A 13,869-nucleotide genomic window follows, 5' to 3' on the forward strand; every position below is an offset into this window, starting at 1 on the left:
AACGCCACAAATTCCAGCCACAGAGCTCACAGTCACCGCTGGCCGGGTCACGTCTCACCTCCCAAAGGGTCCAGAGGGTGAACCACGATGAAGAGCCGGAACCAATCAGTGCAGGATTTCACGTCGGGCTGCATTAATGATTAATATCACGATTATTATCATAGTTTAGCCCGAAAAATGTCAGAAAATAAGGAAATTAAATGCTTTCTTAATATTTCCTGAGGCCTAATTGATGTCTTTAATTGCTTTTTTTTGTCCGACTAACAATCCAAGATCATCAATCAACTATCAGAGAGGACAGAAAACTCCCTGTTTGCTTTGGTAGGGGAGAGCAGGTCTCTATGGGAGGGTCTCTTCACTCACAGGCTCTCAGTCAGCCACACCTTCTTCACTCTCATAAGTGGAGACCTTCTGACTCTTCCTCACATTTTATGAATCAAAGTGTTTGAATCTTTGTCAGTAAATGTTTGGCTCTTTTCTTAGTTGTTCTTATTTTCACTTGATGCTAGTGTTGCTATCTGAAGCTACCACAGGAGTCCTTCTCTGAATGAAACATTAAATTATATTCTTGTGACCCTAACCCAAAAAAACGCCTGTAAACCGACCCTCCACGCCGTCCCGACTGGAGCCGTCGCCCCCTGGTGGACATTAGAGAGAACGCAGGTTCAAGACTTAAGACTTCGGCGTCGGCTTCGACTTTTCAGAACCGGAGGTTGCCGCCTCGTTTGCGTCCTCAAATTACCGCCGTAATGCGTCGATGTCTGCTGGTGTTGCTGACGATAGCTATAAGGAATAAGGAACTAATTCAGAATATCCAAATGGAATATGATATCATTTCAAATTCTGAATATTGTCTTATTTGGAATCATAGTAGAATATAAGTGTGCGTGTAAACGTATAGTCACTATTGAGTGACGGATGAAGAGAAAAACAAAAACACGCCTATCTGTCAATCAACACAACTAATGGGAAGACACAAACACACTCGGAGGGAATGTGTGTGTGTGTGTGTGTGTGTGTGTGTGAGGCAAAGGGAAAGGGAGGGAGGAGGAGGGGGGGGGCTTTGGGATAGCTTTCAGCCAGAGAGGCAAGTGCAGCAGCAGCAGCAGGGTGAAAGAAGAGGCACCTTGCAACAGCTGGTCTCAATTATCCGTGGAGGGGCTGCTGAGTGTACAGGAGTGTGTGTGTGTGTGTGTGTGTCTGTGTGTGTTTGCAAGTGTGTAAGGTTGAGGCATTGCAAAGGGGGGTGGGGGTGAGGCCACTGGCGCCAGGAGGGGAGCAACAGGTCAGAGAGGATGAAGATTATAAAAATACTAGCAGGCAGTTGGCCTTGGTCCTGCCGGCGCACAGTGTGAGTGTGTGTGGTGGATACGTCCACGCCATGGTGCCACAGGATGTGTGTGTGTGTGTCCGTCACACACACACACATCCTGTGAGATAACCATCCGGGGTTAATATCGTAGATTGAGCAGAACACTGAATATCTCAGTACTTCAGCTATTTTTATTTCCTTAGAATATGAATCTAGATTTAAATATGTGACATCTGACTTACAGATCACAGTTTTTAGTTATTGTTTTTTTTAAGTTATTTATGGTAAAGTAGTGAAACCAATGAAGAAGTTAAATCCCAGGTTCTCTGTTAAATTATCTTCAATAAAGTTGAGCAGCAGCAGCAGCAGCAGCAGCAGCAGCGGGACGATCAGTGGCCTGTGGCTCATGGGTGTGTGGCGCCCTCTAGTGTTCAACAAGGATGCTCACACGAGGACACACCTGAGAGGGAAGAGTTTTATTTCCAAAAGGTTTTCAACCTCCTCCAGTAGGACCACGACATGGAGGATCTTCTCAGAAACAATCAGCAACATAAAACAACAAGCTGTGAGGCAAGTTGGATGACATCATATTTTGGTAAGAGGAACACATTTGAAATGGTATTTAATTTGATGTACAGATGTTGAAGTTGAGCTACTCACTATCAGAACAATAAATAAGTAAACAGCATTTACACACCTCTGAAAAATAAATACATAAATTGTCAGAAACCGTTTGTTCACAGAGACGTTTGACTGTAGAGTTATATACTTATTTTAAAAAGTTATGACAACAAACCCCTCAAAGATGAATAAAAGAAAAGCCCCGAAACACATCAGCTGTTCAGAGCTTCACTCTAACGGACCATGATGCATTGCTCTCCTCGCACACACACACACACACACACACACACACACACACACACACACACACACACACACACACACACACACACACACACACACACACACACACACACACACATGATCGCTTGTTGGAGAGCACTTCAAATGGAAGAGGAGGTCGAAAATAAAAACCAGATTAAAAATGAGACTAAAACTAAAACAAAACATTCGTGTGTAATATGAACGAATGTAAAAACCCTGAATAAAGCGCCATGCAGCTTTCTTTTCTTCTTTTTAGTGTAAAAATATTGTAATCTTTGCTGTGCTCACCAACACCTCGTAGAAAAATATGATTTTCACTCAACGCCGTCTCCTCTACTGACGTGCGTTTCTCTCGCTTAGCTTTTGAAAAGCTGAGTTTTGGCTTTCTTCTGTCCGTTAACAAGAGCTCGCTTTACTTCCCGGCCTTCGTCATCCTCGTCTCTGTTCGACCAGCTGTCTTTCAGAGGAGTCAGCTCGGGAGCTATTATGTCTCCGTCCTGTGTGAGAGTAAACAAAAAAAACCAACAGGTTAAAAACGGGAGAAAGAATCTGGATTTAAATAGATGCATGTCTACTTCCACCAGTTCAGACCTTTGGAGCGAATTAGATTACATATTCCATCATTTGATTTGGACATTTTTAAAGACTTCCTGTTTCTAAAGCGTCTTTAGAAAGTGTTCAATCCCCAGACGTGTAAATAGTGTTTTTATCAGTGAGCCATTTGTGACGGTCCCGTTTAAAAAAGGTCTGATTGAAGTTACAAGAACTGAAAAGTCCACAGACTGTGTATCAGAAGTGGACGTAGTCGTAACGTCACTCATTGGTTTGTGGACTGATGTTAGGATTTCAGCGTCGCCATGTTGTTGTTGTTGTTGTTTTGTTTTTTTAACCAATGAGCAGAAGCGACCACATCTGGACTGAGGAGGGACGGACGTAGAGACGCCGTATACGTCTCCGGCAGAGACCTGTCAATCACTGTGCAGAACGCGAGATTAGCCGTGGACGGACACAGAGGTGCACACTCACGCATGCCACCGTTCACATGATCCTATAAGTGACTTATTAGTAGGGTTAGGGGGTTAGAAGGCATGTTTTCATTAAAAGCTCCGTTCCAGAACATTATTTGTTCGCGTTTCATCAGAGAACCGTTTGAAAAGCACCACTTCGATCCTTCATCCAGCGGTTTCCACATCGTGCTGACTGACAGTTTGGCGAGGACCCAAACCCATCCCCTCTTTATGGTCTGTTTGACTCTAAATGGAGCATAATGTACTACATGAACATCATGCTGTATTGAAGAAGACTGTAAACTAGAGATTGAGACCATAAACTCATGTTTACAATGTTTACTGAGGGAATAAATCAAGAGAGAAGTAGAGTCATTTTAGACTAGACTTCTATACAACCAGAGGAGTCGCCCCCTGGTGGACACTAGAGAGAATGTAAAGTCATGGTTTCTAGCTTGTTACAGGCGTTTTGTTAGTGTTTCAGTCTCTGGTTGCATATTATAATGCTGATAAGTCTTTCAGGTTTTCAGAGCTCTCTCTCTTTCTCTCCCTCCCTCCCTCTTTCTCTCTCTCCCCCCCATCTCCCTCTCTTTCTCTCTCCCTCCCTCCCTCCCTCTCTCTCTCTCCCTCTCTCCCTCCCTCCCCCTCCCTCTCCCTCTCTCCCTCCCTCCCTCTCTCTCTCTCCCACTTTCTCCCTCCCCCCTCTCTCTCTCCCTCCCTCTTTCTCCCCCCCCCCCTCTCTCTCCCCCCATCTCCCTCTCTCTCTCTCTCTCTCTCTCTCTCTCTCTCTCCCTCCCTCCCTCCCTCCCTCCCTCCCTCTCCATCCATTACATGCTACTACATATAATTATTGTCCCTGCAGATGAATATCACCTGGGGCTTTGAGAAGTTCTCGTTCATGCACCACTGGACAAAGTGCTTCTTGGCGGCCTCCAGACTCCGCTCGTCGGTCTTCTTGCAGTAGACTCTGATCAGCTGCTCGGCAAACTGCTCCGGGAGAAGTTTGGACACCTGACAAGAAGGACAGAAAGCGGTTTACTTTGAAGTTTCAAGGCCCGCGTCCACACGGGGAGCGCCTTTCTACGACGCTACATCTCCATGGCACCGCTGTTTGACGGACTAGCGTGGCTCCTTTGCTTGTTATCATCTCGTTGTGCGTCTATCTATTTGTTTTACAGGAGACTTGATCTCACGGTGTGTTTAGATGAGCCTGTCATCGCTCAATCTGAGGGCTGTAACGTTAGAGGACGACGATCCGGCGATAAAAGCCGTAAAATCGACATAACGTTACGTTTAAACTTTAAGGTTCTGTTTTACAAACCTGGTCTTCAGACAGAACTGACTGTATAAATGTGAAGCATTAAACACTCAATGTAGTTAAAACGGACAAACGTCACAAAAACAAGGAGTGACTGGGTTTAAAGCAGGGATTGAAATAGTTTGAGCGTTCGATTACTATTATTTCTATTTAGTTCAGGAGCGAGACAAAATAAGACTCAAATCATTAGTTTAGGAGAACAACACAAATTCATGTGACGACATCATAAAGTAGAAAGATAAACTCAGGAGAGATTTTAAACTCGAAGCGATCGGAACGACCGCACAAACAAATAGGCGGAGCGCTCATGGAATGCGCTCGCTCCTCATTGGGAACAATTGGGGGAAAAGTAAATATACGCTGACGCTCAGAAAAAGACAGCATGTGGACACAGGCCCCGAGAGTTGAATCCGGCGTCTTTTGTTCAGTTCTGACCTGGTTCTTGCGAATCTGGATGGCTTTGTTCGGGTCGTCCTTGCAGTAGAAATGCACATTGTTGATGGGGTTCTTCTCCTTCATGCCATAGTCCATGTAGATGACCTAAAGGAGTTTTTTAGGACATCAAAGCGTTCCCTTACAATGGAGCTAAAACTCACAATAAAAGCATAACAAATAAAGCACATTGACTGCATTAGATCTTAAAGTAATTCGATTTTTTAAAAAAGCTCACGTTGACGATGAAGTCCTCCGGCTGCAGACTGACGACGTCCTGGGCGCCGCTCTGAGGGACGGATCGAGCCAGAGCCGCTTCCCAGCTCTGAATCTTCTCCTAATGGAGGAGAAAGAGCAGGAAGAGGAGGAGTCAACACACGTCGCTTACGTCATCTTAGGATCTTGGATTTCTACCGTAGTTGCATCATAACAATGAATGATTAGACCACAAGATGAGCAACCTGATCAGTCAACTGAAAATGTATCGTCTGTTTATCGCTAAAAATAAATTATTGAGGAAACATACCAAACATTTGCTGCTTCCAGCTTCTCAAAAGTGAAAAGTGGCTTTTTAAAAAATCTGACAAACGCGCAATTTGAAATCATCGCCTCCAGCTCTGGAAAAGTGTATTTCTTTCACAATGTTCTGACATTGTTTTATAACTGATAAATAAGCTAATAAAAAGATAGATCCCAGATATGATCCATGAATCGATAATGAAAGTTATTGTTTGCAGCACATCTCAGAACACATAAAGAACCGCAAACAGCCGATCCATCCAGCTCTACTACCTATCGACCACCATCAATACGACCAAAACAATTCGTCGCCGAGGATGTACACACACACACACACACACACACACACACACACACACACACACACACACACACACACACACACACACACACACACACACACACACACACCCGGGTGACACTCATGGGTTTGTCTGCCTGGCTTTGGCCGAGACACTTGTAGAGGCGTCGACACACGATGTTGCGTAGGATCTCCCTCGAGTCCTTCAGCGCCGCGGAGGAGGAGTTGAGTATTTGTTCAAAGACGTTATCTAAATAAAAGAACAAACAGAGAGTCAGTGAGGGAGGCAAACAAAGACGACGCGGTTTAAGGTGCTATTTCACGGCGATGCACTCAGCCGTGTCGTCACTAGCGACCCCTACGGGTTGAGACTAGTAAGTACGGAGTCAGCAGGCGGTCAGTGGCAGTATAAAAGTTGTTTTGACAAAGTAAGAGTCACCGCAACCGCGACGGGTCCTTGAGCATGCAGCCATAACTGAACACCCAGAAATATGATGCAGTTCGCTGCAGCAGAATGCGAGATTAGCCGTGGACGGACACAGAGGTGCACACTCACGCACGCCACCGTTCACATGATCCTCCTGGTGGAGATGTTATTAAAAGTGCAAAATATACACAGTAGTGAAAGTGGGTTTGAAGCAGGGATTGAAATAGTTTGTGTGTTAAAGTACTATTATGAACTATTATAAAGTACTATTATGAACTATTATAAAGTACTATTATTTGTATGTAGTTCAGCAGTGATACAAATTAAGAATCCAATCATTAGTTTAGGATCACAAAATGATGTGATGACATGATATATAAGTGACTTATTAGTAGGGTTAGGGGGTTAGAAGGCATGTTTTCTTTAAAAGCTCCGTTCCAGAACATTATTTGTTGGCGTTTCATCAGAGAACCGTTTGAAAAGCACCACTTCGATCCGTCACCCAGCGGTTTCCACATCGTGCTGACTGACAGTTTGGCGAGGACCCAAACCCAGCTGGGCTCAAGAGACCAAAGTCCTAGAAAACTAGAGGAGCACCGGCTCATAGAACTCACGGTCCGGATCAGCACAAAAGAAAAAAAAGGGAGCAAATATAACTTTTAGAGATCCATGATCACGTTTTTCATGCAATTTTTGTTTGGGAGATCAGAGACCAGAACCACATGTTCTACCGAGTACTGGAGGAGATCCATCGTCAGGAGAACTTTATATTTAAACACTGCGATGGTTAAACTGTGTCCGTCACACTATTACCGAAAAACGTTTGGTGAATGAAGCGCGGAATTACACTTGATGTCGAAACTAAACTAATGGTGATAACGTATCCTGCCCACTCCTCCCTGTGTCTTCATGTTGAAGCACACAGCGGTTTCTACAGACCTGTCAGCTTGGTGTAGGCCTCCATGTCATCGATGGCCGTGGAGAGAGTGAACATCTTCCCTCCAGAGCCTTGGATCTGGATGTGCTCGTCTGCTTTCAAAAAGGCCTCCATGATCCTGAAAAAAAAAACATCATCACTATTTAAAAAAATGTTGCTGCATAGCATCCAAGAGATGGAATTATGAAGCAACGACGACGAGCTACATCGGAGCGATCAGCTACTCACATGGTCTCTATGATGTTGCCCACTTTGTGCTGGTAGGCTCTCCTGTGGAGACAGTTCCTCATGTGGAACATGTCGTACAGATTGTTCACCTCCTGGTGACAGAATTACAACAGAGTAGAGGTCAAACAGACGACGTCCGTTGTGTTCATTTGTTCGGGAAAGAAACAATATGCAGAGACAAACTGAACCGATACACGTTTATAGGGGGAGGCTTTTCAATCTCGCCGAGGTTCAGAGGGTTAAAAGCTGATAAAAAACAACAAAAATCAGGAGTAACAAAGTCAGCACCTTGTCTCTTGTGCAGATGTGCTTCTGTCCGTCCACCTCACACACTCTGGCAAACTTTAGGAAGCGGCGATAGTCAAAGTTGTTCTGGATGCCCAGGTGGTGGCAGTCCCTGAGAATGAAGACATGGTAGTAGTGAACGACGGGGAAGTGAAACGCAACGGATCAATACGAATATTCAGCGTATGGTTTTGGGGAAACAAGCCCCACCTGGCAAAGTAGTCCCACTTGTCCACATCAATGCCGTTTCTTTTGTTGGCCACGATTTCATAGAGGAAGGACTTGTCTTCTGGACGGCCTTTGTACGGCCACTGCTGAGATGACAGACGACAGTCATCATCAAAATTCTGCTTTACAGTCCAAGTATGTTCACGCATGCAAAGAGTTTAAATCTGGTTTCCAGTAGCTCTCAGAGGTTTGACACACAAACGTACACGAGGACAACAAAGAGAAGCAAACAATCACTATTATTTACAAGTGAGCAGGTGTGGAAATATAAACCTGGAACGTACACATATAAGTCGTTAAAAACAGGTTCCAGGATATGTAAACGTAACTGAGCCCGTTCAGATGGCCATGTGATCAGTTTTGGGGATCTCTGATCCATAAACTAGTGGTTCATTTCCCTGCTAAGGGAGAACAGGAGAACGTTAATGATGCTACGGAGAACCGGCAGCTACCTTCAGGCCTCGAGCTGCGTCCGTGTGCGGCGGTCCAGCGATCTGCTCCTTGATGAAGTCCAGGTCCTCGGGCAGCACCAGGCCGTGCTGCTCCATCACCGGCTTCAGCTTGTTTTCAATCACCAGGTGGTCAAACATGTCGAGAGAGGCCTCCTCATGCTGCGACACAAAAACACACTCGCGTTATTAATATGGGACACGTTTTATTGGTTTACATTTTAAAAATGAAAGCATAAATGACTAATTACTCAAACAGAAAGTGCTTATCTCAGCTGAAACACGACAATATATAAATGTTAACCCTCGTCTTATCTCACGTTTGCAGGTCTGTGCTGATAACGTACACAACGACCGTGTGCCTTGTGGTTCTTATCAGAGGTACTTATCGCTCCGAACGGGTGCAATCGCCATCTCAGTCCTCGACTGTCATGTCATAATGTCAAATGACATTCATTATGACTGCACAGAAAAAACAAAACAAGAGCCTGTTTTGTTGCTATTTGAGAGTTAATGCAACGAGAGGATTCCTAAATGTTTCCAGCATCGGACTCCCAGATGATTGTGATGCAAACAGTGGACAACACTCAGTGAGTGACAGAGAGACCTCGAGGCCCTTCCCAGTCAAAAATAGACAGCAGTCATTTTCTCTGTCTGACTTTTCCGGTTGGTCACATTTTTTTTTTGACAAAAATAGTTTTGAGTTGTGTGGCCAAACGAAATAGAGCTGAGACGCTCCCTTTAAAACCAGTTCAGTTGACATGCACGTCTGTGCTGGTACACAATGCAGGACTTATGAATCACAAGGTCTTTGTTTGCATCTCCTTGACTGCCAAATAACTTTCTGGTGAATCACAACGCCGGTTTGAAACCGCAGTCACAAAACTAGAAGAGACTCCTCTGCATGTTACAGCTGAAGAAAACGTGTTTATATATAATCTGCCTTTGCAAATAAAAACTTGCAGGAAAGAAACTAATGGAAGCGCAAGAAGTGATCCATAAAAGTACCGTTCGATGCAAATGTTAAGGGCCGAGATAAATGTGAAATCACATTGTTTCTTACCGTCCAGGTAATTCCTGGACGTGCTTTGGGGATGAACATCCCGTCAAACATGTGGGAGAAGGGCCCGTGTCCTGGAGAGGAAAGGTGGACAAAATGAACACAGTATGGCTTCCGTTCTCACTCACGCACACAGACGGCGGCTTAAGAGGTTAAACCCTGAAAGCCGGGAGGACCTGCAGCACTCACCCAGGTCGTGGCAGAGCCCAGCGATCTGCACACAGAGGACGTCTCTGCGAGAGATGAGGAGTTCCGGCTGCCTCTGGTTCAGAGCTTGAACAAGTCGCCCTGCCAAGTAACCGACCCTGTAGCAGAGGAACACCAGGAAACACGACGCATTAACAGCTTCATACAGATAATGTAACATTTGGTAATACACTTTCTATGAATGATATAATAACATCATTCATCAATCTAATTATCTGCCACACCAATCCTTGGAGAGAATATTGCCATATTGTTTTTTTTCCAGTAGTTCTAGTGGACGTCATACTAAAGTTGTGCAACTAAAAGCATAAAAAAAATAATTACAGTGTAAGCAACTTTCAAATAGAGTGCTACAGGAATGAGTCCTGAAGCCCAGAAATGAGTTTTTAACGGTTTAACGTTTAGTTCTCTGATATAAAATAGTTCCGTAAAAACCCTTCTGGTGAATTTAGTCTTAATAATAAATAGTGTAAATGAGACTAAACGTGACCGTGGTGGAGTTCCTCTAAAAACTAACGTGAAGGCATGTGACCGTGGTGGAGTTCCTCTAAAAACTAACGTGAAGTCATGTGATCGTGGTGGAGTTATCTCTAAAAACTAACGTGAAGTCATGTGACCGTGGTGGAGTTCCTCTAAAAACTAACGTGAAGTCATGTGACCGTGGTGGAGTTCCTCTAAAAACTAACGTGAAGTCATGTGACCGTGGTGGAGTTCCTTTATAGACTAACATGAAGTCATGTGACCGTGGTGGAGCTCCTTTATAGACTGACATGAACTCATGTGACCGTGGTGGAGTTCCTTTATAGACTAACATGAAGTCATGTGACCGTGGTGGAGTTCCTTTAAAGACTAACGTGAAGTCATGTGACCGTGGTGGAGTTCCTTTATAGACTAACATGAAGTCATGTGACCGTGGTGGAGTTCCTTTATAGACTGACATGAAGTCATGTGACCGTGGTGGAGTTCCTTTATAGACTGACATGAAGTCATGTGACCGTGGTGGAGTTCCTTTATAGACTGACGTGAAGTCACGTGACCGTGGTGGAGTTCCTTTATAGACTGACGTGAAGTCACGTGACCGTGGTGGAGTTCCTTTATAGACTGACGTGAAGTCACGTGACCGTGGTGGAGTTCCTTTATAGACTGACGTGAAGTCACGTGACTGTGGTGGAGTTCCTTTATAGACTAACATGAAGTCACGTGACCGTGGTGGAGTTCCTTTATAGACTAACATGAAGTCACGTGACCGTGGTGGAGTTCCTTTATAGACTAACATGAAGTCACGTGACCGTAACTTTCGCCTTCCTCACGAGGGATTTATCTATCCCGGTCCGCCATGTTTTTGTTGTTGTTACGTTTGGTGCCGTTCACCTGAAACTGGAAGATGGAAAATTCTGACCTCACAACATAGTACATTATATTCGGCAGCCATCTTTTATTATACTTCTGTTTGTCACTTTGGCGACTCGGTGTCTGGCCTTTTATTGGACCCTAAAAACTATATCATGGCTTAATAAATGTAGTTTAACAGCAGAGCGATGTTGGGTCACGATGGCTCTTTGTAAACCCGGTCAGTAAACACCGTGTCTGTCTGTCTGTCTGTCTGTCTGTCTGTCTGTCTGTCTGTCTGTCTGTCTGTCTGTGGAGGAGGACGTACCCGATGGAGTGTTCAAAGCGGTTGTGGGACGCTCCAGGAAAAACAAAGTAGGCCCCGCCGAGCTGCTTGAGGTTTCGGAGCCTCTGGAACTGAGGCGTGTCTATGATTCTGATGAGAAGAGGGTGCATCTCCACATGACCGTGGATGGGATCATTAAACACCTGGAAGAAGACAGCACAACAAGCAGCTAAGAGACGTATTCATAATAAGAGATGGGAACAGGATCATCAGTGAGAGACCATCACTGAGATCTTTGTTTAGATGATATTAGAACTTCTTGTGTTGCTGCTCATGAAAGACGGGTTGAAAGACAGATGTGGATTATTTTCTTTATTAAGGAACAAAACAATCTTCACGTCCTTGTGGTTTAACCCACAAGTTCCTCTGCTTTGGTCTATTATGTCCTCCTCAGCGCTGTAGCCCTGAACGTGTGCAGCTGTTACCTTGTTTGGCTGAGCTTCTATCTGCCACAGCTTCCTGAGGCAGTGTTGAACTCGCAGACGGTCACCGAGGCATCTGGACGTCAAACCGTCGCAAAAACAAAAGGAGACAGAAAACTCAGGTGAGACGACATATTAAAGGAGTTAGGGTTATCGCGTGGCGTTGTCCTTCTTTGTCACTATTGTCAGTGGCTTTCGGTCTCATTTATTTGTACCCACAATGCACTGGGTCATTATTCACAAATTGCCACAGCTCGGCGTAGTTCTGTCCCACTGTCAAATCATCCAGGACTCTCTCGCAGACATTTTGAGCCCTCTATGAAGACTTTCCATAAGTCTGCCTTTGCAGACTTTGCCTAAGGGGATTACCCACAATTCATAGCGTTGTGACGTTAAACACAGGGGATAGCAGTGGGAGCATGGAGACAAAAAGGTAAACAAAGAGGAGGAGACATGGATGTTCAGCCTGACACAGAAACACTCAAAGTGGTACATTAAAAACACAGATTACATTACACAGATGTATTCATCAAAAAATGTTGTTTTGACTAAAACGAGCAATTAGATGATTTCACAATGACCTCTCATCTTGTCAGGAAAGAAGCCTGGAAGACGTTTGAATCAGAAGAGTATAAAGTATAAAATAAATACTCGCAATTGTACATAAGTTTCATGGGGACACTTACTGCAAACCCATCTTCTCCAGATCTGCATCCCTGAGGTACCACAGCCCGACCCCGGTGATCTTTTGCGCTGCACAACAGAGAAGACAAATTCATGTTTAACATGTCACAGCAGGGAAATGTAAAAAACAAAACAAAACACCAAAAACAACCAAACCTCTAAACGTATCCTCCCATTCTCCGAGACCTTCTGCTCGCAGGTACCGACACGTTTGCTCCACTCCCCATTGCATGTAGTCGGACTCCTGCAGCCGGGGCTCCGACGCTCTCTTCTCCGGCGTTTTGAAGCTGTCACTGGGGGTCAAACCGGATTCCAACGGTCGTTTTCTGCTCTCCATGTTGGACCGTAGAACAGGCGGGAGGTTCCGGGGTTTAAACGGCCGAATTACAGCCGGTAATGTTTCCAAAACGTCGGCCCCTCCAAAAAAAAGCACCCAACACAGCTGATCGAACCGAACCAGTGAAAAATACCCGGGTTTTGTTTCTACACCGGTGTGTGACGACACTTCCGGTGACTGTTTTTTCAAAATAAAACTCGACAAGCGAAGTATGTACAGTATTCAAACAGCGAGAGACAAATATGTTTGTTTTTTTATCCCCATTTGAATTGTTCCATGAAATACACGATGTCCTTAATACCAGTAGAACTCACACAAGACCAACACGTACAGATCTTTCAAACTAAATAGTTGTGGTTGAACCCTGAACAACAGAAAATAAAACAAAAGTTGATGCTGAGCTCCATTAAACACTAACCTCGACTCTATTGAATAGTTTGACATATTTAATGATTTTATTTCACAAGTAAAAACACTTACTTCCGGTATTTTACTTGCTTGTTTAAAGAGAACTTGACGCAGGTCACTTCCTATTGGCTGGCACAAGGAGGGCGGAGCCACAGGCAGCGGAGCGAATGACGTCGGTTGAAGCCTCTCGTCAACCTGAGAGTTCTCCTTATCTGGAAGCTAACAGCTGTGAGGTGTTCAAGGTCTACTGAATGAATAGTGTTGAACAAATTTGAATTCTAACATTATTATGATGTGTTCAAACGTCTATTGAAGAGAAAACTATGACTTGTTTAACTTCCTAACACAAGATCGAAGCAGCTTATAAAACATGATTAAAACTACAAATTCCAAGATTTATGTTTTTAATCAAAGCAAGTATTTACATAGAAACACAATCACTTATTATCTAGTCATTTAAATGTGGCATTTTTATGCAAATAACCACAATCGATGACGATAACAGAGCAAATGGATAACATTTAGAATTATAAAATAATAAGATAAAGTCAAAGACCCGTGTTAAAGGCCTGTTCACAAAATCTGAACAAAGCATAAATTTGTCTACAACACATTTTGAATCTTTAACCATGACAAGTGATCAAAGACATTTACAGAAATCCTCCCAGAACAGACGGCTTTATGGGAGAATTACCGCAACGTCTCTGAATCCTTCCCTCAATGGCCTCTCTTTGGCGTTTGAGCTGCT

General features: G+C 44.2%; 1 protein-coding gene across 2 annotated transcripts; it reads right to left on the reverse strand.

Annotated features, from left to right (window-relative positions):
- Nucleotides 1–1,773: 1,773 nt before the first annotated feature.
- On the reverse strand, nucleotides 1,774–12,841 carry samhd1 (SAM domain and HD domain 1). 2 transcript variants are annotated; one of them, XM_068710396.1, is made up of 16 exons: nucleotides 12,533–12,841; nucleotides 12,379–12,445; nucleotides 11,696–11,768; nucleotides 11,253–11,413; nucleotides 9,578–9,693; nucleotides 9,392–9,462; nucleotides 8,332–8,490; nucleotides 7,862–7,962; nucleotides 7,655–7,763; nucleotides 7,367–7,458; nucleotides 7,141–7,256; nucleotides 5,885–6,024; nucleotides 5,193–5,291; nucleotides 4,958–5,062; nucleotides 4,078–4,215; nucleotides 1,774–2,694 (listed from the first exon to the last, which is right to left on the reverse strand). In XM_068710396.1, the coding sequence occupies exons 1-16, from the start codon at nucleotides 12,711–12,713 to the stop codon at nucleotides 2,554–2,556; spliced, it is 1,869 nt and encodes a 622-aa protein (XP_068566497.1). In that variant the 5' UTR covers nucleotides 12,714–12,841; the 3' UTR covers nucleotides 1,774–2,553. The 2 variants fall into 2 exon arrangements, with proteins under 2 accessions (XP_068566497.1, XP_068566496.1); XM_068710395.1 differs by having other exon boundaries at nucleotides 7,862–7,965.
- Nucleotides 12,842–13,869: the final 1,028 nt, after the last annotated feature.

This window comes from Cebidichthys violaceus, unplaced genomic scaffold (assembly GCF_023349555.1).
Source record: "Cebidichthys violaceus isolate CVI_PGR_0920_01 unplaced genomic scaffold, fCebVio1.0.p SCAF_151, whole genome shotgun sequence".
NCBI classification, from domain to species: Eukaryota; Metazoa; Chordata; class Actinopteri; order Perciformes; family Stichaeidae; genus Cebidichthys; species Cebidichthys violaceus.

Bases quoted from the DNA above. Each gene is read 5' to 3' on its own strand.
- samhd1 (XM_068710395.1), bottom strand. From the start codon at position 12,713: ATGGAGAGCAGAAAACGACCGTTGGAATCCGGTTTGACCCCCAGTGAC. The intron at 7,764-7,861 runs GTGGGGCTTGTT...CTTCATTCTCAG, and splicing joins AAGTGGGACTACTTTGCCAG to GGACTGCCACCACCTGGGCA. The intron at 5,292-5,884 runs GTGTGTGTGTGT...CTCCTCCATTAG, and splicing joins AACCCATGAGTGTCACCCGG to GAGAAGATTCAGAGCTGGGA.